Genomic DNA, 26,785 nt, shown 5'->3' with positions numbered 1-26,785 from the left:
CATTTACGCGCTAATTGACGCAACAGATATGACACATCGATGGAACGATGCCGATCTTTGAGTTTTGCTTGTTTATTCCTGTTTAAAAAATACGGCATTATTGAAAAGAAGACTAACTTATTAAGGACATAATGGATGTATCAATCATCAAGTCTTGTTGCAGTTGTTCATTCAAAATCAAATGCATGCTCGCAAAAGGTGAGTCGGCTGGATAGATACCATAAAGACGGTCATTGCACTTTCTAACTTGTTGTAGCCAGGTATGACAAACGACAACGTTAAGTTAGGTCGGGGCGTAAGGTCTTAAACTCTAATATTATTAGGCCTACGTTAGCTCAGAAGTTAGAGTAGACTCTAGATCTTGATCTATAGACCTAGGCTAATGTTCCGTTTAATCTTAGATCTGACGTAGATCTAACGTTAGATCTAAGTTAGACTCTATTGGAGATTTAAGAATTAGGGGTCTAAATAAGTTAGGTTTACTGTAGAATCTAGATCTATTTCAGACCCTAATTTGGTTCCTAAAATATCTAGGCTTACCGGTATAAGGACTGCTTTGATATTCGACTTCGAGACCTAACGTCAGGGCTGAGTTAGGGCCTAACAACAAGTTGGGCCTAACGTTAGCCTGGGCTAGGGCTTTAGTTTTAGGCTTAGCTTGTTTACGATCTAGTCGAGACCTAAAGTAGATCTAAAGTTTAATTCGGTTCATAAAATATATATGGACTGCTTTTATATTCGACACATGGTTGTTTCTTTCGGCTTGCGGTTACTGCAACGGCCAGACCATGCCCTCGGGCATAGTCGCGTTGCAGTCCCCTTCAGCCTCTAGAAACAACCATGCTTCTCAAAGCAGTCCATATATCTATAATATTATCAGGCACCAAATGAACTAAATGCTCCTGTAAAATCTAAAAAAATAAATATCAAGGGACTAAAAAAGCCCAGGGGGCCACTCAACTATATTGCTGATTACACATGCAACCACAAACCCACCCTAAACAAGTTTTATGCATTGGTCATATATATATCCTATTAAAGTATTTTCAACAAAACTAGACAGAAATGAGCAAAAGAAAAGAAAACAAACATAACTCGAATCAAATGAAACATACAAGTACCACCAAACACAATTTTAAACAAATACCAAAATCAAATGAAATCAAATTAGATCAAACTAATCAAATAAAATTCCTAGTGTTTTATACCTGCGTGGCGATGTCAGAGAACTTGAACTTCTGATCTAGCTCGGCGAGGACCAAGGTAAGATTAGTTGTGCAGAATGCCTCTTCTACCTGCGTGATGTCGGTGGGGGAGCCCGGAGGAAGCAGGAAAAATGTTGAGAATTGCCCAGACTCACATAGTTCCACAAAGACATTAGGTGTGGTTATCAGGTATATTAGCTGAAATATAAGCACAAGAAGAGAATATTAGCTGGTGATAACTTGATAAAAAAGACAATGACAATGATTATGATAAGCTAGAGGAATTATGAGAATTGCCAATTAAGAAACACACAGGTGTGTTTATAAGCTGAAACATAAACACAGGAAACTAGTATTTCATAATAATTTGAATGATGATGATTATGATAATTAATTAAAGGACAAGTCCACCCCAACAAAAAATTGATTTGAATAAAAAGAGAAAAATCCAACAAACACAGCACTGAAAATTTCATCAAAATCGGATGTAAAATAAGAAAGTTATGACATTTTAAAATTTCGCTTAATTTCACAAAACAGTTATATATGCACATCCTGGTTGGTATGCAAATGAGGAGAGTGATGACATCATCCACTCACTATTTCTTTTGTATTTTATTATATGAAATATTCTAATTATCTCCTCATTGTGAAGTGAAACAGTGATTAATTCCCCCCTGAACATGTGGAATTAGCATTGTTTAATATTATATGATTCAGTAAAGTCGGTCCCTATGGTCAAATCTGTAAAAAATGAAATATTGTATAATTCAAACAATAAAAAACAAAAGAAATAGTGAGTGATGGACATCATCGGCTGACTCATTTGCATGTCACTGAGTTGTGCATATCACTGTTTTGTGAAAAATAAGCAAAACTTTAAAATGCCATAACTTTCTTATTTTACATCCGATTTTGATGAAATTTTCAGTGTTACGCTAGTTTGATTTTTCTCTATTTATTCAAATCAACATTTTGCTGAAGTGGACTTGACCTTTAAACATTACTGCATGGTTGAATATGCATTCTTCCAAGTATACCAAGAAAACCACTGCTTAAAAATGTAATAAATTTCTTATAAAATCACACTCTCTAGGTCACCGTGTGTTGGCTCAGTTGGCAGAGCGTCCGTCTCACAACCGGGAGGTTGGGGATCAATCCCCGGCCGCGTAAGACGAAACGACGTTAAAAGATGGGAGTAGCTGCTACCCTGTTTGGCGTTCAACAATTAAAGGGATAGAGCCTCTTCGAGCTGCCGGGCCCACGATCAATTAAGCAAAGACAATTTTCGGAGTATTTCATTTCATGTCTATTTTAAACAATAAAATATGGATTTTTTTCAAAAATATGTGAAGGCATGACAGATATTATTTCAATTTCGGTCTCAAAGTTGTCCATACTTGAATGGAAATACTCAAAATCATTTGGTACAACCTTTTTCTGGTTGATAAAATAATTACAAAAAACAGTGAGGGGGAAATATTTCCACTCAAAACTTCTTGCATTTAAAGGCCACCGCACACCTTACAACTGTTCGCGATCCGATTTTGGAACAAATCGCATTTTGCTCATTTTGAAAATGTGAATGGAACATATCATTTTATTTGAGGTTTGAATTAATTGAAAGAATACTAATATAACCATTTTGAAAGATTGCAAGCCTTTATTTCGGAGTAAAGGCCAAATTAGTTTCAAATCATAGCCAATCGTACGACTGCTGTGACATCATTACAACTAGATATTAAATTCGCTTTTATTCTAAGAAGGATGATAGCATAGTCACAGATTTCAACATAGGTATTCGTACAATGATTTAGAACATTTCACAGTAAGATATTCCAAGTCTCAATGTTAGCATCAAATTCTACTACATTTTATTCTGAAATCGGGTCGCAGACCAATCGTAAGGTGTGCGGTCGTAATAAGAAGAATAATTTGAAGCACTTCATGAAAATGTATCTCAGGATCAAATATTACATATACGGGTTGTGTGGTCTAGTGGTTGGAGCATTGGACTCGTAATCGTAAGGTTGTAAGTTCAAATCCCTGCTCTCCTCCACTTCGATAAAAAGACCCAAGAGTAATTTCTGTCATCTATAAGGTCATTAATGTTTCCTGTGGAATTGGTTGAACACCATCTTCGTGTTAACTAGCAAATAAAAAGCTGTCCTGCCAAGATCCTTCGGTAGTCACCATACCATTTCAAGTATATATACATGTAGAGTATAAAACTTTAATCATTACATCAATCTTTTTATGATACAGCTGGAAGTATTTTGATACTTCACCTTCTGTTGGTCTACAACGAGGGTCATGAAAGTGTCTATGATCTCAGGGGCGATGTCGCTGTGACTGAGCAGTTCTCTCACATACACAGTATCTCCAAACAACTCATCCAGCCTTGGGAGTGTGTAAGTGCCACCTACAAATACATGATATGAAATAAAATAGTAATACATTAATGTTACATAAACACTGTACATCAGATGAATGTTGTTACTTCTACTCATAACATATCTTAAAAATGCTTAGGATGTCATCTGAGTCCCATCTTACAAAAAGTTGGGATTGATCCGATCAACCTCAACTACATGGAAATCAAATAGTGTGTCATAATTATGCCTACTGGAAATTTACATGTCCTTTTGTAATTAAGTAGGAGTAAGCACACTGAATTATCAGACAAAGATGAATTTATGAGTATAAATACATTTTGAACAAACATGCATTTTAAATGTTGACATTGCTGGCTTTCCATAGTTGTGATTTCTCGGCTCAATTGCAACTCTTTGTAAGACCGAGCCCTGACGTATGAGGCGCTATAGAAAAGCAGAATATTATCAATTTGTTTATACCGCGCACCTTGAAACATCTGGAGCATATCAAGAAGCACCTGTGTGATGTAATCATTCAACCTGGCTTGTATCAGGAGAGTTGGATCAGATGTTGCGATCTCATTCCAGACCTGATTGATCAACATGGGAAGATTACCCACACTCATGCTGTATGGGATAAAAACAAAAGGAAAAAGAAACTAAACTTGTAATTCTTCATGAGGAATGCTGCACTATTTTCTCTTTTGTGAAGCACTGTGATACAGTCAAGGTGAAGGGTGCTATATAAATACCAATATTGTATTACATTGTATAGGACGGAAGAGATGGTTCGTTGTCATTTGACGCAAAAATTGGTAACCTGAAGTACCAAATGGAATCTGAACTATTTTTTCTATAGTTACATGTAGGGCTACCCATGACTTTATTTGCTTGTGTGCTGGGATGGCATTTTGTGCCTTGAATACTCTGCCGAGTGGATAATATTTACATCATTATTTTGCTGTTGTTATTATCATTACTATTCTTATTACCATTTTTATTATTATTATTATTATTATCATTATCATTATTGTTATAACTATAAGCATGATCATTACGTCTTACCCCCGTTTGAAAACGGACCGCAGATCAGATGGCAAACTGCGGTATTTCACCCCATTTTGCATTTGAAAATCTAAAACATCATTTCCAAGCCCTGGGGGTCGTTTCATAAAGCTGTTCGTAAGTTAAGAGCGACTTTAACAACGACTGGTGATCATCGCCAATGGTTTGTACCATTTACCGCAAGACATGATCACCATGCAGTCGCTCTTAACTCACGAACAGCTTTATGAAACACCCGCCTGATCAACCCCGCTTGGCCAGGTAATCCCCACAGGCCAGATTATGAGCGTTGAGCCAAGGACGAAATGATAAACAACAGCTGTGTATTACGTAAGTCTTCTCTGCCTGTAGAAGGACCTTCGGAATTAAATTATTGTATTCGATATTTAATCATGTTTTCAAAGGCATATTGTATTCAGAAATTCAATGCTAGACCATTTTCAATTTCGAACGAAGAAAATCAACCTCGAAATAAGGAAAGTAAGTGAATAAAAAATGGCGACATGTTTTCTCGGACCGCACTCGGGCTGTTGTGTTATCTTCGGACCGAGGTCAAGAAACAGGTGTTTTGATAATTACATTGCATGCCTGTGGCAGTATGGTTTTCGTATTCGGAGAAGAGAATTCATTGAGAAAAAATGGGGTATAGTGTCATCAAATGGAGGTATTTCGTCATGGCTACCCATGACTTTATTTGCTTGTGTGCTGGGATGGCATTTTGTGCCTTGAATACTCTGCCGAGTGGATAATATTTACATCATTATTTTGCTGTTGTTATTATCATTACTATTCTTATTACCATTTTTATTATTATTATTATTATTATCATTATCATTATTGTTATAACTATAAGCATGATTATAACAATTATCTTTAATACTATTTTCAATTATAATTATTATGGTTATTTTTACTAGTACTATAATAAAACAATAATTACAATAATCATTATTGGTAGAAGCAGCAGTAGTAGCCGTAGTAGCCGTAGTAGTAGCCGTAGTAGTAGCCGTAGTAGTAGCCGTAGTAGTAGTAGCAGTAGTAGTAGCAGTAGCAGTATCAGTAGCAGCAGCAGCAGCAGCAGCAGCAGCAGCAGTAGTAGTAGTAGTAGTAGAAGTACTAGTAGTAGTTGTAGTAGTAGTAGTAGTAGTAGTCGTAGTAGTAGTAGAAGTATTATCATTATCATCCTCATCATCATTTAGATTTTCAATATTTTTTTTCTCTTACAGGAATCTAGTCTCATTGAATGATGTGAGTGTGGTCACAAGAAGATATTCAGTCCGTTGAACGATGCTTTGGAACCACTCTTCATTGTATTTCAACAGGGTCGGCGGATTCTCAATGATAGTCTGGATACCAAAGGCTAGTTTCTGGAAGTTTTCTATGATGGAGGTGAAGTTAACATCTTTCCCACTCTCAATCTAAAAAAGGAAATAAGAAAGCGTTATACATGTATACTGTGATCCTATGACAAAAGGACGAAATTTATTTTCTTTAAACTTTTTTTTTCAAAACTAATTATTTTCTTGATATTTTTGAATAATTTTCTCTGTGTTTGAAATAATGTCAAAGTAATTGGATTTATATAGCCCATAATTTTTAAACTAGGGTGGTTTGAAAATCAAGTAGTATATATTAAAAAAAACAATCTGACACTTTCCTAATTTCCCTAAACTCAATTTGCATAGACATTGTACACGATATCAAGTTGCTGAGCCATTTTGGTCTGACATGCACTTATGAAATGTTGTGCAATTTCGGTACCAAGTACCTGGGTTTGGTCTTAGAAGATGCGCAAGAAGAACGTTAAAAGTCAGTGAGTGATGCGGTCAATAAAAACTTGCACAGCAGTGTAGTGACAAAATTTGTTGAGGGGGGGGGTAATAAGGATACTCTCCACATTATCTCACCTCAATCAAGATAGTCTGTATCTCCTGCATGTATGCCAATGCCCACTGGTCATAGTTCACGAGGCAAATAGCTTGACGGGCAGCCTCTACATCCACTTCAGGAGGTAACGTGACGTACATGCTCATGTATTGGGCATCAGAGCAAATGGCATCTAACCATGTTTCATTGGCCAGTAGCAACTGTTGAGGAATAATAAATCAAAACGCAAAAGTGCATGTTCAATGTTGTATGGTATGGTGGAACATACAAACTGTGTAAGATGAGTAAGCATAAATTTGTTTGACCGTACAAGGTGCACAATTGGAAAGGGGATTCCAGTGAGATATTAAATCCTGTATCGTGATGCACAAGCATCGAGATCTTGCTCCAGCAAGATAATTGTGGCCTCAAAAATGAATTTTACCGTCACATCAAACCAATTGAGGGGCAATGCACTTCTATTTTGCACAAAGTTTTTCTGCTAGCGCATATGAACACTACGCACACGCATCTAGATCTTGCGCGATCATCACTGCATGTGACGGAGAATCGATGGACAATGACCTCTTCAGACTAATTCATAACGTGTTATGACCCTAGGCTGAAGTGATCAGCGAAACGCAAAAGTTCCATCACCGCAAGAGATGGGGAAACTACCATTTATCACACGATTGACTTTTGACCAATCCCATAGCAAGATACTTAGTATGGAGAATATAGTATTTGCCGACTCCAGACTTTGTGAAAAGCATTTGGAATACCTTGATGTACCAGTGACAATTTCTTTGGCCAAGCCTGTTTCTTTAATTATTCAGTCAACGGTCAGGCCAGGGAAAGAGAGATAAGGGCCCCGTCTAACAAAGAGCTACAATTGATCTGATCATCTTAAACTATTTGGAAATCCAACAATGTCATAATTTTTTTATCCAGGAAATTTGCAAGATGTCCTTTTGTAAATAAAGAAAAGCAGTCTGAATTTTCAAGAAAACAGTGAATAAATTATGATACATCACATCTAGAATATATTTCAAACAAACATGTATTTTAGATGTTGATGTTGCTGGCTTTCCATAGTTGTGGTTGATCGGATCAATCACAACTCTTTGCAAGACAGAGCCAAGGACTTCACCATACGACAAAGGGTGGAATTTCCAGTGGCATTACACAATGTCTGCTGGTCATACATCTCATTCAACTCTGGGTGAGTTACATCAGCTGTTACAGGTCAAGCACACGAGTTTGGCCAATTTCCCCATAAAAAAAGTGATGATAAAGTGCCTTTAACACAGACGACTTACCAAACCTGTATCAACAGACCCGTGCAGGAGCATGGTAATGATATCAGGGGTGAGGTCCGAGTTGGCCTCGATGGCAGTAGCGATATCTGGTGGAAGCAAATCCTGTAGCGTGATGTTCCTCCCTTTAATAAAGAAGTAATCAACAGTCAATTAGAGATCACTCATGGGAAATTCTTATCTTCGGCTCGTAATATACATCATATCAAGTCTGTGAGGTTTGTTAGCCCTATAATTTGCCAAACTTGTTGTGCTAAATAAACTAGCAATGTTATCTGCCTCCATCCTTACCATAATGTCTATCTATACTTGTCGTTAGAATTGTTGTATATCATGCTTTATTTTTAGCAGTATTCGTAGTGTACCTGTTGGCTGGGTGGAGAGACCATCTGGTTACAGTAATTAGACTTCTACCAAAACTGCATTTGTATAATTATCTCTGTCAAGTATTGAAATTGATTTGGAAATGTCATGTGTTTTTGAAGAGTCAAATGAAAATTAATATGTTTACACATGTAAATTGCTGATCCCCTTCCAAAAATTATAAATAACATTAAGCTTTATTGGCATTTGCAGTGGGAGTAAATTACATTGTACAAATCATAGTTTGGAGATGGGATGAAATTATTCTTTCACATATTATAAAGGAGATAACCTTTACATTAAGAAAAAAATATGGTCTGGTGTTGGTCTTCGAGAATTGGTTAGCTATTCTAAACAATGATTTACAAAATACCTGGAAGTGCCCAGAGTTTGCTGTTGGTGTATTCCAGAACAGCATTGATTGTCCTCAGCGAAGAAGCCATGTCAATAGCCCAGGACTGGTTGGCCATGATACCTTGCTCTAACATCAACGCTAGACTAGTAAAGGAACTGAAAAAAAAAACAATCAATCCACATTTACTCATAATCATCCCACCGCTGCCACCAATAGTGTAATGACTTAAATCAATTTAAGATATATAGTACGAATTTGCTATTGAATTAATCATCTTGATTTTCTTCTTATTATTCTCCTTCTCCTTTTCTTTTTATTCATCGTGATCATGATCATTATCATATTGCTACTACATGTAAGTGTCATTATTATTAATTTCTTACCCTTCCTTCTTTTGCCTTCCTCTTCTTTTATCTTGGCCCTTCTCTTCCTCAGTGCCCTAAGCCTTTTCATGATTAGAATTTGGCATGCTACAAATATGACTAATGTATCATTTATTGCATGATCATCATGAAACAAACGTTTCACCTAAAGCATTATGTAGGTTATCTATACAGAAGGACATGTAAATTACCTTAAAATCAAGAAAAACAGTAGGCATCATACCAGAGACAATCTAGAAGTACATGTACTTAACAGCTGAAATAAATTTTAAGAACAGCAAACCAATGAAATCTGACAACTTCACAAGGACCAGACATAATATCAGTTTTATATATTTTTAATATCAACCCACTACACAGTAAAAACTATGTTTAAAATTTCTGTACAAAGCTGTTTACTATACAAACCTTACAGTATTTTTTTAACAGTTAAAACAAGTGTTTAATATATTACACGACAAAGATTCATTTTAATATCAATTTGTCAATGAATTAAGCAGGTATGTTTAAACTGTTAACTGTAAGGTTCATATGGTAAACAGCATTGTATAAAATTGTAAGTTACAGCATTTTTTACTGTGTAGGTAGTGCGTGTCAACATATTTAACATCTTACTTTGATATATCTGAAGGAGACCCTCCATAAAGCATCTGCTGCGCCCTGTTCAACCGGTCAGCCAGACCTATCAGTGTCACCAGAGTCTCATTGACCCAGGCTTCATCGAAGGACAGCTGAGGAGGATTGACGATGAGACGTTCTATGGCCTGGCTAAGACCCTCCTGGGCTAGATAACCTGACGTCCAGTTATAGGAGATGGTTCTGTTGCTAGAGTCCAGATATTGGATCTTAGAGAGTTGAGGTATAAAAATATAAGAATAAAAAGGGAATTTACAAGAGGTCTTCAGTTATAAACTGCGGAATCACATTGTAACGCTAACTGCACTTAGGGGTGAGCCTGAGAGCCCCTCCTCTCTATATTTTTATGATTGCATTGCAGCCACTGGGAATTTCAAATTTCCACTTAATGACTTTTTTTCTCTCTTAAAGTCTTGCACCTATTTGATTACATTTGTCCATACAAATATACTGTGTAATTAGAGGGTATCTGAACATTAAGCACACTCATGTCATTTAAATTGATATTTGTTGCATATATAGGCCTACATGAGTATAATTACATGCAGCATGCTATTTTTGTTTTGCTACAATGGCTTGCATTTCTATATGAATCTTGCTCTGGAATTGGTGTTGCACTTGGTTTGCGCTTCTATATTGTCCCAAGATAAATTGGAAAAAATTTAGAAAAATGATTTACATAGAAAACACAAAACAATATAAAACATACAAAAATAAAATCAATACAAAACATAGAACAGAAAAGTTTTTTATAAGTAGTAAGTTTGCATAATCATAGTTTATGCAAATTTGCAATACATGTTAAAATACATCAAAATTGATTTCTTTCACATTTTGGAAACATTATTTTTCATGATTACTCTGGTCCATGAATTTTTCTACTTGCTTTCATTGAAATTACAAAAATATCCCTAAAGTGTATGAAATATATTATGAATAATTATTTAGCTAGTTATAAAAATGCATAATTGATTGAAATAAGTAATACCATCAGATTGTGAAGATCGATCAGCATGAAATTTTCTTATCTAAATGATCATAATATTTTTACTATTCATTCTATCTTCCTCAAACTTTCATTGAACAGTTTCTTTGATTTTATTCTTTCATATGAAGTCAACTGGTTTCAATGGTTTCATTCTCTTTTGATGTATGAATTGGGGTCAGGGGATATCAGTATTATTTATGCTACATATACACCAAGCAGCTCTGTCTTACCTGTTCAAGGAGGTCATCAAATGACACAAGATCTTTGAGTTCCAGGATTAGTTGTTCAGGATTGACCTTACAGATAGCCTCCTCAAGGCTTGCAACATCCTGGTCAGGATTAAGTGGTGAGTAGAAGAAATCCGAGAACTGACCATTGGCACACAGAGTTAGAAATGGATTGGTCATGTTGAAGAATGATATAAGCTGTAAAAAAAATGCATTTAAATAAGGTGCTTAGTGGTTAGGTAGTGATATTTTTTTACCTGATTTCCAAGAAAGCATGAAATAAGCAAGCAACCAAAGGACCAAAGGCTTTAAGGTCCTCTACAACCAAACGGCACTGGCACATCATTCAATTATATATCATAAAGGGCCAGGCATACAGAGGTTGGAAAGGGGATAATGTAATCAGGATATGCATGAATTAAAAGTGCTATTCATGAAAGGACACGTGGTAGCATTCAACATTGCATTCTTTAAGAAAAAGATCTGGCAGCTCATCAAATCACTCGTTATTTTTTTTTTCTAATTTCCAAAGCACATGCTGGCAATGTTGGAAATAAAGGCTGCCCCTACTAGATTTCCTTGTGGTTGTGGTCCAGTGGTTATGACTCTCGTCTTTCAATCTGAGGGACGTGGATTGAATCCAAGGCCATCGCGTGTTTTCCTTCAGCAAGAAATTTACCCACATTGTGCTGCACTCAACCCAGGTGAGGTGAATGAGCACCGGACAGGACTGATTCCTTCAATACACCAAGCGCCTTTAGCAGCCGGAGCTATAGCCGATGTAATATATATAGTGCGCCATTCAATGGGCAAATAGATGGTCGGTGCCTCATGAATGCTATGTTATTAATATTATATTACATTATCAGAGACATTGAGTCGGTATTACCTTATCAGGTTGTAAAGCAAGTGTCATCATCCCTTCTACAAGACCGAACCCGACCTGGTAATCATCAAGAAGAAGCCGTTGAATCTCAGAGGAGTTTGCCAGGAGATTCCCGAGGCTTGGATATGTAATCGACCGGCCTGAGTCAAAGCAATGGAAAAGTAAACAAATGTTCTTTATGGCTATCAATGTACAAACAGATCATGCTCAGATTATAAACTTCAAAAAGCTATGTGGCCCCAAACTGAACTTTTTTCTGCATTCTAGCATCAAAGGAATGACGTATTTTATGCAATGTCATACAATTTATTCCATTAATCAATACAAATATTTTTAATTGGATGTCCATCCAATAACACCCTCTTAGCTTGCGTCCACTTCAGGGGGATGTTCATTTACCCTCTTTTTGAAGTAAGCATGTTTCAATTGCCCCACTCTATTCAAAATTTTGTAGGATAGTACATAAATCATAATTAAGTTTATGTGATTTTGTGCTCTTGTAAATCATTTTAAATTGCCAGATAAAGCAACGGTCACTTTCTGCATACCCAATTCCAAATTATGATTGCTAAAAGGACCTGATGGTGAAATTCCTATCCCATTTTTTCTATGAAATAATGAAACTCAATCAATATGAATAGCATAAGAGACTGATCTGATTTAAAAAAAAACATGAAACTGTTCCTAGGCCCCTCTGTGACGAAGAGGAAGCATTTCATAAAACAACACAGCCAGTGATTTCCACTGGCTTTTCATTATTTACGACTGAAATCCTTGCACCTGATTGGCCCAGAGCAACTTCTTTAATGACAAGATATTCATGAAACACGCCCCAGGTGAATTGGTATGCAAAGTGGGGCAATTACCTTCCAGCACTATGATCTTATCGGCAAATGTCTTTGTGAGAAAATCCACAAACTGAAGTTGCGTGACGAGGTCTCTGTACCATGTTTCATTGGCAAACATTTCTGTAAGGCTGTTCAAGCTGAAGGATGAAAAAGAGGTAAAAACAAAAGGTTAAAGGGGTACTCCAGGCAGGAAATAGTAATATCTGAATAAAAAGAGGGAAATTCAACTAGCAAAATGATGAACGTTTCATCGAATTCAGATAAGAAATGATGAAGTTATTTAATTTCAAAATAGAGCAATATTTAATAATAACACTTCTCTGCATGCCATCATGATTATGCAATAGGTGGGCTTTCCTATTTCTTCTTAATTATTCCATATTTTCATACATGTGCGTAAAACCACAAATGTCTGGTTTGGAAAAAAATAGGTATCAGCAATGAGTATCTTACAAATTAAATTAGTGATCGATCCTATTCCTACATTCTTGGAGGAGAAAATTTGAATACTAGTAAACATAATTCGATATAATAAAATACACAAGGATAAGTATGTATGATATCACTAGCTCACTCATTGCATATTCACGAGCACATGTAGAGAACTGTTTCACTGAAATAATGCAAAACTTTGAAATGTTATAACTGTCATTCCTCATCTGAGATTGATGGAAATTTTTTTCTCTTTTAAACCACATGAATTTCTGGTATTCAGAGTAACCAAATTATGATAAACTCCAAAAACTGGAGAAAACAGATACATGCACATACCTTTCAAAGTATTGAGGTAAGTTCTGCACGTTTCCCGCTCGTACTGTGGCGATTATTTTGGGGATGAGGTCGGTTAGGAGTTCCAAATCAAAGCCTGGTATTGTGAGTTCCGGGATGATACTCAAGTATAACTCATCAATAATCTATAAAAGGAGTAAGGTAAAGATTTAAGCATGAAAGAAATTATATGAAGAAAGTCAAAGCAAATGGCATGGTTATGGTAAATGAAAAAACAAAATAAGCTAGCATCAAACACTTCATGATGTATTATACATTAGAAAGCCAAAAAATAAAATCTAAATTCAAGTAAACAGAAATATAAACACAATTAAAATATATATTGTACCACAAAGTCTGGTTCAAAGTATATTTTTCCTTTATTTTGACAATCATCCTTTTACGAAATAGCATAGCATATTCCTTTACATGCATGGCTCAAATTCATTAAATGTAAAATAACCTTTGCTTTTGACCATGTAAAAATAGAAAGCACCAATTAGTGATCATTTCCCTTTGAAGCATAAAAACTTCCTCAAAAAGATATTTCTCTGTCGATATAACTTACCACTGAAATGATGCTTTCAATGGCCCCATTTGCCATCAATTCCATCAACGTATTCTGAAAATCCACACTGCACAGTGCTCCCTGTAGCATTGTCACATTGTATCCCTCAGGGATAATAAAGAGCATGCGTAGACCCTCTTCACTGCATAGGGTTGAATTCCAGTTGTTTGAAATAGCCAACTCAATAAGCTATATATAACGAAGGAAAGGATGAATGAACCAATGACATTGTAGGCACTACATGTACATGTAATTTCAAGGGTCATTCATTTTCCCAAGTGTATGTCATAATGACATAACAATTTGAGTCCAGGGGGGTGTTTCACAAAGATTTAAGTATGACTTAGAGTCGCACTTAAATACCGAGTTGGGTACGGTATGAAAGGCTTGGCTGCATTGGTCAGATCGTGTCATGAGGACGTGCACTACTGCGTGTCTATCAATAAGATCACGCGTTGCATATCATGTACACGTCGGAATTTAAGTGCGACTTAAGTCATACTTAAATCTTTGTGAAACACCCCCCAGGTTGAAAAAAATATTAGATATTATGACAAATGATCATACGGTCATCATCGTCACCATCACAATGATCTCAATCATCATCACCGTCATCATCATCACAATCATGACCATCATCATCATCACCACCACCATCATCACCATCATCATCACCATCATCACCATCACCATCATCACCATCATCATCATCATCATCCTCACCATCATCATAATCACAACCAACCCCACCCATCACATCATCATCAATGTCACCATCATCATCATCATAATCACGACCAACCCCACCCATCACATCATCATCAGTTTTTTCAAGGAGGCCCTCATACCTTTGTAGGGTTTATAGGAGTGTAGATGATTGCACTGATGATTTCAGGACTGAAGGGTGTGTTCTGGGCCAAGAAGAGCTCCAGCTCTGTGGCATTGGGTACCAGCATCGACAGGGAGATCGGCTCTTCCCCTGTAAAGAAAAGAGACAAATAATTAGAATATGGTAGGCCAAAACTGTTGTGAAAGAAGGCACCTTATATTTCCATGTGCACTGGCGGATCCAGGAATTTGAAATAGTGGAGGTACAAATAACAAACCTGGAAGTTGAGTGGCTGCTGACAACTTTTTTTTTTGATTTAGCTATATTAATGACTACATATTAGCTATAACCCATGTATGTATTTGATTAAATGATGGAGTTTTTGAAGAGATTCACAAATCAGAAGACAGGGTTTCGTGCTTAATGTTTACCAAAGCATGTGGCGCTCAAAATGCAAAAACATATAAAACAAGTGGAACGCCTCCGGCTGTCTGGCTTTGAAAACAACTATTGAATAATTATTCTAAAAAAAAACATTCATATGATCATAAAATACTATGTTCATTAACTCTAAATGACCTTTAAACATTGATCATGTTAAACAAGACTCATGCAAGACAAGCAGTGATTACACTATGCCCACATTTCATGAACTATAAACTTTTAAAGCTATGATGGCAATTCAACAAATACCCTCAACATGGCCAAAGTTCATCGACCTCAAATGACATCTGACCTTGGTCATGTGACCTGAAACCCAACGCAAGATGTTCAATGACACTTGATTATTCTTATGTCCAAGTTTCATGAAATATGATGGCAATTCAACAAATACCCTCAACATGGCCAAAGTTCATCGACCTCAAATGACATCTGACCTTGGTCATGTGACCTGAAACCAAACGCAAGATGTTCAATGACACTTGATTATTCTTATGTCCAAGTTTCATGAAATATGATGGCAATTCAACAAATACCCTCAACATGGCCAAAGTTCATCGACCTCAAATGACATCTGACCTGGGTCACGTGACCTGAAACCCAACGCAAGATGTTCAATGACACTTGATTATTTTTATGTCCAAGTTTCATGAAATAAGTTTTAATGGCAATTCAACGAATACCCCCAACATAGCTAAAGTTTACTGATCCAAAATGACCTTTGACCTTGGTCTTGTGACCTGAAACTCGCACAGGATGTTCAGTGATATTTGATTACTGTTTATATGTCTAAGTTTCTAGAACTAGATCCATATACTTTTAAAGTTATGACGACATTTCAAAACATTAACCCTGGTTAAGATTTCGATGTTGATTCCCCCAACACAGTTTAAGTTCATTGACCGTAAATGACCTTTGACCTTGGCCATGCGACCTAAAACTCAGGTAACATGATCAGTAACACTTGATTACCCTTGTGTCCAAGTTTCATGAACTAGGTTTCTATACTTTCTAAGTTATGATGACATTTCAAAAACTTAACCTTGGTTCAGATTTCAATGTCAACGCCGCAGCCATCGGCAAAAAGCGGCGCCAAAAGCCTCGCTCTGCTATGCAAGCGAGACAAAAATCAAAGGTTCAAAGTAAACTGACATCTATGCTCGATCCTTGGGTTTCAATGAATTTTATGATATAATTTTATGAAAGGTATAGAAAAAAAACTTTTTTTAGACTGGAAAATGTTGTTAATTTGTGATTTTGGAGCACAAGCCTCTATACTCTGGCCCATTGCTGATAGTATTCCTTGCCAACTAATTGTGGATTTTGAACAATTTTTAGAACTGCCAAAACCATATCAAACAACTTCTTCTTCTCATCTCACCATTAGTCCCATTGCCAAGGTAAGATGTTGTGTAGTTAAGGAAGGTTAGAAAGATGCTAAAGTCAGCTTTGAATTCATTCCAGCCGGTCACATTCTCCAGCATGCCATCAATGTCTTCATATATCATTATGAACTCATTAGCAAGTGATTCAATGAACCTATTGTAACAAAACAAAATCAAACCAAACCATATTATATCAGTCAAGACGTCAAATCAAACTCAACTAAATAACATTGTATTAAAGGGAGATTATCGTCTGTATTCATGGGGAATTTGACACCATTTGGAAAAAAAATCACTGAGAGTAGACTAAGATTTATGACCAGTAGACTAAGATTTATGACCAGTAGACGTTATGTAATGACACTGGAAAATGCCTAATGGTAGAGTGATTTTTCTCACATTCACAGGCTGACTGTAATGAGCTAAATAGGTTTGGATTAAGAATTTCTCACTGGCACACAGAAATTGCTTTTTCCCCAAAAGATGTCTCAATTACAGTTTCCAATGCTTTTCACAAAGATTGGAGTCAGCAAATAATAACCCACTCCCCATGAAGCTGAGGCACATCTGACTTTAAATCAGGCCAAATTCATTCTAATCCAATAACATGTACACACATGTATTATCAATTAAAAAATCAACTCAAATCAATCAAAATATAATACATGTAACAAGGAAATTTTAAGATACTTGATTTGAAACAAATCAAATCAAATTTAATGTAAAACACTGATAAAGCTTCTATGTTTAAAATGTTCTTCTATTCCACAACCAATTGACCAAGCTTTAAGGCCTTGACATTACACTGATAAGGCTATTCAATTGTTAACATAAAGTTCACCATCAAGTTATTAACATACCGGTTAACGGTACACACAAAAAAATACTGGCCTAAATGGGCTACACATACCCTTGTGTCGGTGCAAGAACGCCCTTAGCAAAAAAAAATTCACGCACCGCATCGGTGCAAAAACACCCTTACACAATTCATTTATGCGTGCTGCTAAGAGCGTTTTTGCTTGCATGCAATGTGTGAAAGTGTGGTGTTGAGGGCGTTCTTGCATCGACACAGCAATATTATGGATCAACACCATACCCTTGTATATTTTGTAAATCATATGACTTGATAAGTTGTTCCAGTCTAGAAGCCCACTGTGCTGGATCATAATCACCAATGCCAAAATCATCTCCTCCATTGAAGTTGATGATTTGATCAATTATCTACAGATAGAAGGAATTAAGATATTCTAAGCATGAATCTGAGGATCCCTTCAGAAATATTTTTACATTTGAAGAAGGGTAAAGTAGTTTGAGAAGAAATGTACATGGTTAAAGAAAATAGCAAAAGATACATATATTCATAAACAGATTTTACATTGATCAATAGATCAACATTATTGATATTAAAGTATCTGAACAATCATTCCTCCATTGAAATTAATGATTTTATCAAATATCTGCAGATAGAACGAATTAAGATAATCTCAACATAAATCTGAGAAAACTTTTTTTTGTTTTCATTTGACAAAGTAGTTAAGTATTATATTGTGATTACAACTATAAAGTAGTTTGAGAAGAAATGCACAAGGTTAACAAAAATAGGTTTAGTAGTTACATACACATACTCATAAACAGATTTTAAAAATTACATGGGATAATAGATTGACATTATTGATATTAAAGTATTTGAACAATCATTCATGAGTAAATTAAAAAAATACATTACAGACCAAGATTCTTTCATACTTTGTATCATAACTCTCAAGAAATCTTGGAGTCATTAACAAACTTAAACCACATTTTCGGCATATTTTGAAACTATTGTATTCTACTTTATTACCGACATATCTGAAAAATTGAATTTTAGCCTAGTAAAATGCCTCAAAGACAAAACTTGAATTCATACTTAAAATTCAAGAGATCGAGCCGTGAGGACAATTTATTCTTTGAACTTTCTCGCTCATACTAATCAACTATTTTATTCAAACCAGTTATTGAAAGCAACCAATTAACATTATTACTTTGTTGGTATTTTATGTACCAATTTACCGAGTGCATTTTCTGATTTGTTTATTCAAAGAAATCCATTCCCACCCTATTCGACAAGTGCTTGATTTCCACATTACCCAAATACATATTGTTTTGTGTATGGTGAGTGTAAGGGTTATTGATGAAAAGACGCTTACTGGATTCCAGCAGGGAAAAAACAGCGCACTGAATTTCGGCAAGGTGCCTCCTTTCTCAAAATATTCTGATGACTTACCATAGAAACGAGATGCTCAATACCAGTTCCTTGCGACAACTGATCAATTATAGCTTGGAAATCGATGCTGCACAGCACCCCCTGAAGCTGGGTCATGTTAAGTCCAGCTGGTTCAATGAAGATACCACTCAGTAGGTCTGCATCGCAAAGGGTCTCATTCCAGCTGTTAGATGATGCTAACTCAATCAGCTGCATAAAATATATAATGGTAAATGGTGGTAATTTTTTTACCAGATTGCTAAGAAAGCATGAATGCTTGTAAGCAAGCAAGATCGAGAACTGATGGCTTAATGTCCTCTCCGAGGGACCTGGTAATGAGGATAAATGCCTTCCCAAAGGGCACTAGTGCATCAAGTGGGAATCGAACGCGGGTCATCGGAATCCGAAACCACCCCTCTACCGACTGAACTTTCGCACCTCCTAATAATAAAGGTGTCAATGGTCTATAATGCACAATATGGATGAAAACAAATCCATTATCATCATCAATCATCATTATCATCCGTTAAAGTACAGTCCACCAGGTTGGTGTATCATCGTACTTGTAGAATTGTGCAGGAGTATGTACAGTGCTGTGGAAGATCTATTCTACGTGCGGTTAAAAAGAATCAGCGCAGTCTTAGCGCAATTGGATTTTCTGCACCTCAGCCTTGAAGCTGGCTACTGAAGTGCAGTTAACTGTAATGGCAGGGAGAATATTCCACAGTCTAATGGCATCAGGAATAAAAGTTTTCTGATAATTAACAGTGCGAGCATGTGGGACATGTAACCTCATCTGATGACCACGAAGCGAGGTGGAAGTAGCAGTCTGGTTGAAGTACTGTACCGTTGGTACATCAACAATTGTATTTACCAAGCGATATTATCATCATCATCATCATCATCACCGTCAATCCAACATCTTAAAGCTGGTTTTGTCCCTGTGAATGGGGGTGACCTGATTCATCTCACACTCACACTCGCAGTAATCACCCCTTCCCCCTCCCTCCACTTTGCCTGATTCAGTGCATCCATCCTCCATCATCAACCCAAACCTCCTTCTCTCCTACTCCACTTGCCTATTCCATGTCTTTTCTTGTTTTTGTTCCAAATCATTTTGGGATCATTTATACAACTGGGCCCCGTCTAACAAAGAGTTACGATTGATCCAATCAATTGTAACTCTATGGAAATCCATCAGTGTCATAATTTTTTCTACAGGAAGTTGCAAAATGTCCTTTATAAACAAAGGAAACCACACCAAATTGTCAAGAAATCAATGACTTTATGGATATACATTCATATCGAGAACAATTTGTTAATAAACAGGCATTTCATATGTTGACTTTGCTGGCTTTCCATAGTTGCGATTGATTGGATCAATCACAACTCTTTGAAAGACGGGCCCCTGGCGTTCATCTTTCACAGAATTACAGACTTACCATGGCAGGATCGATGGGAGCATTGAGGAGCTGGTATATAATGTCATCACTGAGATTTGGAATCTCCCTCAGGAGGACGACCAATTCAGTTACGTTGGGCACAATACTGCCCAAGGTAAAGGATGGTACTCCTGTATGAATAGAAGAATCATGATAATATTTCAGGGATGCTACTCAGTCTTACTTGATAGTGGGTGTCGTGATTGCCATTTTTACAACTTTTCAAAATTCATAACTCTCTTATTGTTTCGACTGATTATTGTTCAAACTTTCGCTTATCTACTTGTCTGGTTCTCCCTTTTTTCACAAATTTTTTTTTTAATTTGGGTTTGATTCCCCTTTAAGTACAAGAAAGTGAACTAAGATAGGATGTACAGAAAGATAACAAATTGTATAAATGATTACTGTCACATGCCACATGTTACATGGCCATTATATGAGAGCGGTGTTGGCTCAGTCGGTAACGCGTCTGCCCGTCGAACCAAAGATCGTGGGTTCGAGTCCACCCCGGGCGGATGACTGAAGCCAGTGCGTAGTGTGTAAACGTCTCACCCATGTTTCATAGATGCAGGCTATGTTACAATGGAAAACACTCCGTCCCTCGGATAGGACGTTAAATGGAGGCCCCGTGTAAAGGAGAGTCATCACCTTTGCACGTTAAGAACCCACTGCACTATTCGTATAAGAGTAGGGGGAAACCCCGGTGTAGTGGTCCACCTGCATTCCCCCCAATCAGTTATATCGGGAGCAGAGACCTGCGGGTCATAGTGATTCAGTTCGCTTTTCGGCTCCCAGGCACAGGTGACGCCAAAACAAATAATAATAATAATAAAATGTTATAAGCTTGTAACCGATTTTGCAATCGGCAACCGATTCCATTCGATTTCACCACAATCGGCAATCACTTGCCGATCTTCGATCATGCCCCTTGAAGGAAAAAATCGAAAATAAAAAATCGGCGTAGATCTGGTTACAGTGCGTGATCGCTCAGAACATATTTCAAGATTGTTTTTGAGGTGCTAGCTATTTAGAGGTCGCATTATTCAGGGAGAAAGACGCGGTATTATCTATGGCGATGTTTAAGAGGAAAGATATCTTCTCTTCCAACTCATGGTGATAGCGGATGCCGCCGTGAACTTTTAAAGATCGTGCTACTGACGGAGCTTATTGCGTTACTCTCTTACATCGTTTATGATGATATACATTTTATTTTCAACCTCGTGGTGATAGCAGATGCCGCCGTGAACTTTGAAAGGTCGTACTATTGACGGAGCTCATTGCGTTACTCTCTTACATCGTTTATGATGATTTACATTTTATTTTCAACCTCGTGGTGATAGCGGACCCCGCCGTGAACTTTTAAAGATCGTGCTACTGACGGAGCTTATTGCGTTACTCTCTTACATCGTTTATGATGATATACATTTTATTTTCAACCTCGTGGTGATAGCAGATGCCGCCGTGAACTTTGAAAGGTCGTATTACCGACGGAGCTCACTGCGCTACTCTCTTACATCGTTTATGATGATATACATTTTATTTTCAACCTCGTGGTGATAGCAGATGCCGCCGTGAACTTTGAAAGGTCGTACTATTGACGGAGCTCATTGCGTTACTCTCTTACATCGTTTATGATGATTTACATTTTATTTTCAACCTCGTGGTGATAGCGGACCCCGCCGTGAACTTTTAAAGATCGTGCTACTGACGGAGCTTATTGCGTTACTCTCTTACATCGTTTATGATGATATACATTTTATTTTCAACCTCGTGGTGATAGCGGATGCCGCCGTGAACTTTGAAAGGTCGTATTACCGACGGAGCTCACTGCGCTACTCTCTTACATCGTTTATGATGATATACATTTTATTTTCAACCTCGTGGTGATAGCGGATGCCGCCGTGAACTTTGAAAGGTCGTACTATTGACGGAGCTCATTGCGTTACTCTCTTACATCGTTTATGATGATTTACATTTTATTTTCAACCTCGTGGTGATAGCGGATGCCGCCGTGAACTTTGAAAGGTCGTATTACCGACGGAGCTCACTGCGCTACTCTCTTACATCGTTTATGATGATATACATTTTATTTTCAACCTCGTGGTGATAGCGGATGCCGCCGTGAACTTTGAAAGGTCGTACTATTGACGGAGCTCATTGCGTTACTCTCTTACATCGTTTATGATGATTTACATTTTATTTTCAACCTCCTGGTGATAGCGGACCCCGCCATAAACTTTTAAAGACTGTACTATTGACGGAGCTTATTGCGTTACTCTCTTACATCGTTTATGATGATATTCATTTTATTTTCAACCTCGTGGTGATAGCGGAAGCCGCCGTGAACTTTGAAAGGTCGTATTACCGACGGAGCTCACTGCGTTACTCTCTTACCCCCTTTATAATGATATAAATCTTCTCTTCAACCTCGTGGTGATAGCGGACACCGCCATAAACTTTTAAAGACTGTACTATTGACGGAGCTTATCGAGTTACTCTCTTACATCGTTTATGATAATTTACATTTTATTTTCAACCTCGTGGTGATAGCGGACCCCGCCGTGAACTTTTAAAGATCGTGCTACTGACGGAGCTTATTGCGTTACTCTCTTACATCGTTTATGATGATATACATTTTATTTTCAACCTCGTGGTGATAGCGGATGCCGCCGTGAACTTTGAAAGGTCGTATTACCGACGGAGCTCACTGCGCTACTCTCTTACATCGTTTATGATGATATACATTTTATTTTCAACCTCGTGGTGATAGCGGATGCCGCCGTGAACTTTGAAAGGTCGTACTATTGACGGAGCTCATTGCGTTACTCTCTTACATCGTTTATGATGATATTCATTTCATTTTCAACCTCGTGGTGATAGCGGAAGCCGCCGTGAACTTTGAAAGGTCGTATTACCGACGGAGCTCACTGCGCTACTCTCTTACCCCCTTTATAATGATATAAATCTTCTCTTCAACCTCGTGGTGATAGCGGACCCCGCCATAAACTTTTAAAGACTGTACTATTGACGGAGCTTATTGTGTTACTCTCTTACATCGTTTATGATGATATACATTTTATTTTCAATCTAGTGGTGATAGCGGATGCCGCCGTGAACTTTGAAAGGTCGTATTACCGACGGAGCTCACTGCGCTACTATCTTATCCCCTTTATGATGATAGACATCTTCTCTTCAATCTCGTGGTGATAGCGGACCCCGCCGTGAACTTCAAATTGATTTGAAAACGCTAGCTACCCAAAACATTTAAATAACATATTTCAAATCATCGTGCGTGCTTGCGTCTTCTACTACATTTTAATTGCACTTGCGACTTTAAGATGATGCGTCGTAAGAGATCATTCCAATAATTCTAAATCGCTAGCACCTAAAAATACTTATAAAAGATGTCCCGCCGATCGTTCATTAACCTGTGATCTATGAGAAATATTTTCATTTTATTTTCCTTTGCGCCTTTGCTCGGAAGATGCGTCTTTCGTTTATCTTCCTAATAAAAATCACTCGGTTTATTTTAAAGCAATAACACCTCAAAACCCCTGGCTTTAAAACATGTTCCAAACGATCGCGCATGTTGGCGACTTCCATTCCAATAATGCATTCGTCTTTGTGACTTTGTCAGGAAGATGCGCGCGACCGCGAACAACATTTTGATGTATTCCTTTGTTTTTAAACATCGCCGATTCGATTTTCGATTCGATTTCGATTTTAGAAGCTTAACTGCCGATCCGATTTTCGATCTGATTTTTGATCCGATTTACAACATTAAAATGTTATCTTCTAGTTGCCTACTACAGCTAACTGGCCCCTCTACAAAATGAATGGGAATTATATAATTCCACATTCAAAAGATTAATTCATTCAGGCACAACAATGAAATGTCATGACCATTTTCAACCTGCAGTGTTAACAATTTTTATCAAATAGTTATTGTGACAAGAGAATTCTCAACGTTTTAAATTTCCTACAGTAGAATGTTTAATGTAGATATGAACTCACCTAAAAATGTATTCTGATATTATATCAATGAAATGTAAGTTTTCACAATGAAATAGGATAGAATTCATGTATGAACTCACCTGTAGTGTTCATAGTTGTAATCTGTTCAATGGCCGATAGTATAATATAGACGTTGGTCCTATACTGATCCCATCCTGGAACTTCAGCGAGGGAATCGTCTAGTTGCTTCCAGACCATGTTCAGCTGCTCCGTCAGAACATCTAAGAAGCTGGAGAGGCAAAGATTAAACAATTTACCAATCCTTGAAGATCTCATTTGTGACCAACCATCCCGAAATTGGCGATAAGTTGCTAGTGAAGGGTCTCTTTAGAGAGGCAAAATAATAAATTGGTTTTCAAAAAGCAAAAATTTGGAAATTAGTTTATCTGAATTAGTATTTCTTCTTCTACATACTGTCTCCTATACCGTACGCAACTGAGAATTTAAGTGTGACTCTAAGTTCTTTGTGAAACACCCCCAAATGTTATATGACAGGATAAGACACTATGAACATGCTATTCAGATTTAATGGCATTGAGAAAGTATGAAATATCAAAAAATTGATTTGATATATATCTTAATTTTTTTCTAACATGCTGCATAGATAAAAGGAACTAAGAAAGTAGTATGAGGAAAATCAACAGACATAATTGAAAGGAGGGTTTGTTCCACAAAAAATTTCAACAATTTCTCAACTTCTCAATTTTGGTAACTACCATCATAACATCAGCTTATCACACTCAAGGATTCCATCATGGTATGTACATTTTAAAGGTATGTCTTTATGAGATGGGCAAAGCCCAAGATCTTTTTACTAAAAAATCAAAGTTTCACATCTGTACCAAAGAAATCAAGAGACAAAAGAGAGTACATCTTTGAAGGTAATGCATTCAGTTCTTTTTGTTGGAACTGAATGCATTTCTTTCAATGATCGTCATGTCTCAACTTAAAGAAATTGAGAAATATATACATGTCAGGTCAAACCTCAAACAACAGCTAAAAGAATTCATCATTATGCAATAATCAAATACCTTTGTGCATAGAAAGTGGACAGAATATTTTCTGGGGTTTTCCCATGAGGTCAAGGGTCCACGCGACCAAGGATTACATTTGTATACATCAATTTTCTAATTGGCCTATTAAACCTGATAAACCTTGCTTTCAGTTTAAAAGCATGTCCTGAATGACTGGTGCATAATTGACCTGTACTTAGTTAAAATTACTATAGTGTTTTCTAGATAGTATATTTGAGTTCATAGTGAAGAACAAGGCAAAGGCCTCAAAAGAAAATCTTTGTTTCCCGTAATGGAGGTCCCCTAAAAATGGTTTGTTCTGCCTGGTTTTTTCCCCTCCCCATGTCATGGATGTTGTTCTACCACGCCATTGGCCAGTTTAAAATAAAGGTAAGCAAAACAATGAAAGCTAGGGTCTGTCGGTACATTTGTTTGGGGTCAAATTTTAATTTAAAAAGATAAAAAAAGTTGGCAGGTTTGACAAAGGTAGGTCGGTTTACAGCAAGAATATTTTTTTCCACTAATAAAAGCAGAACATCTTTTAATGTAGATAAACATATGTAACACTGCCTGATGGACCAATGGCCTTGTAGATCCTTCCCTAGTCTCTTACTCTGTGTTGTTGGTTGGGTAGACACCAATGATGTCAGTGATCCACTGAGTCTCATAGTAAGCTAGCATCTTGTCAATATCCAGTTGCTCTCCTAGGCCTCGAAGGATAGCAGTGATATTTCCCAAATTCCTGAAGAAGAGCTCCAACGTGGCTACTTCTGTGTCCCACGCAATTTCAGAAGGCTTCAATAATTCACCGCTGGGGAACATGTACTTTGTAAGCTGTAAGATTTAGAAATGAACATTGTCTTTATGTTAAAGGGTATTAGGGGATTTGTCTTTTTTCTGAGCAAGTTCCCATTTGAATGCAATCAGATATGTTAATCCGGTAACATAGCTAAGTAGGAACTTTTGATATCATATGAAAGGGTAAAAAGGTTCTCTACACCTTTGCAATATGAAACTTTGGAAGAGCGTGTAATTGCTTAGAACTGAGGGCATTTCTCAAGCATTTCATATCAGATATTGAAATTATGATTTATAATTGTGAACAAAATTTTGCATATTATAAAACTGATGGGATTTCTGCAACAAACTTGTTTATTGATAATTGTTCTGCTTCCTGTATCAACAAGTAAATTGATTTGCTTTATTGAAATTTGATCTATAACTTGTAGATTTACAACTGAAATTTTCAATTTAATGCAAATCCCCCACAAAGAGTAGGTATAAAAAGCTACCCTGCATGGTTTCCTTAAAAGCAAGAAGATAAAGCATAGGCAAAACATAAAAACTTTCAATGTAACTATCTAAAAATTATGTTTTAGGGGCCAGCTAAGGCTCAGGAATTATTTGTAAATCACTGACAATATAAAAAGAGTGAACAGATTCTTGGGGAAGGGTTGCACAAAAATATTTGCAATCAATTGCAAATTTCAGTTGCAAATTTACAAGTGATAGATCAAATTTAAATAAAGCAAATCTATTTCATAATTGTTGATATAAGAAGCAGACCCCG

The 26,785-nt window shown here is 36.9% G+C and overlaps 1 protein-coding gene across 3 annotated transcripts in view; it reads right to left on the bottom strand.

Annotated features, from left to right (window-relative positions):
- LOC129280160 (uncharacterized) overlaps window positions 1-26,785 on the bottom strand; it is a 149,222-nt gene that overhangs the window by 84,973 nt on the left and 37,464 nt on the right. For all 3 annotated transcript variants that reach the window (XM_064111805.1, XM_064111806.1, XM_064111807.1), the window contains exons 25-44: window positions 25,829-26,049; window positions 24,283-24,431; window positions 20,189-20,319; window positions 18,768-18,956; window positions 17,601-17,725; window positions 16,501-16,658; window positions 14,698-14,828; window positions 13,850-14,038; window positions 13,285-13,427; window positions 12,532-12,650; window positions 11,669-11,805; window positions 10,783-10,977; window positions 9,544-9,773; window positions 8,564-8,700; window positions 7,831-7,952; window positions 6,553-6,732; window positions 5,870-6,063; window positions 4,068-4,207; window positions 3,494-3,627; window positions 1,209-1,403 (exon numbers count right to left, since the gene is read on the bottom strand). In XM_064111805.1, coding sequence (XP_063967875.1) covers window positions 1,209-1,403; window positions 3,494-3,627; window positions 4,068-4,207; window positions 5,870-6,063; window positions 6,553-6,732; window positions 7,831-7,952; window positions 8,564-8,700; window positions 9,544-9,773; window positions 10,783-10,977; window positions 11,669-11,805; window positions 12,532-12,650; window positions 13,285-13,427; window positions 13,850-14,038; window positions 14,698-14,828; window positions 16,501-16,658; window positions 17,601-17,725; window positions 18,768-18,956; window positions 20,189-20,319; window positions 24,283-24,431; window positions 25,829-26,049 — 3,219 coding nt within the window. The remainder of the gene's footprint in view (window positions 1-1,208; window positions 1,404-3,493; window positions 3,628-4,067; window positions 4,208-5,869; window positions 6,064-6,552; window positions 6,733-7,830; window positions 7,953-8,563; window positions 8,701-9,543; window positions 9,774-10,782; window positions 10,978-11,668; window positions 11,806-12,531; window positions 12,651-13,284; window positions 13,428-13,849; window positions 14,039-14,697; window positions 14,829-16,500; window positions 16,659-17,600; window positions 17,726-18,767; window positions 18,957-20,188; window positions 20,320-24,282; window positions 24,432-25,828; window positions 26,050-26,785) is intronic.

Source organism: Lytechinus pictus, chromosome 17 (assembly GCF_037042905.1).
Source record: "Lytechinus pictus isolate F3 Inbred chromosome 17, Lp3.0, whole genome shotgun sequence".
Lineage (NCBI taxonomy): Eukaryota > Metazoa > Echinodermata > Echinoidea > Temnopleuroida > Toxopneustidae > Lytechinus > Lytechinus pictus.
This window is presented reverse-complemented; position numbering and strand designations above follow the sequence as displayed.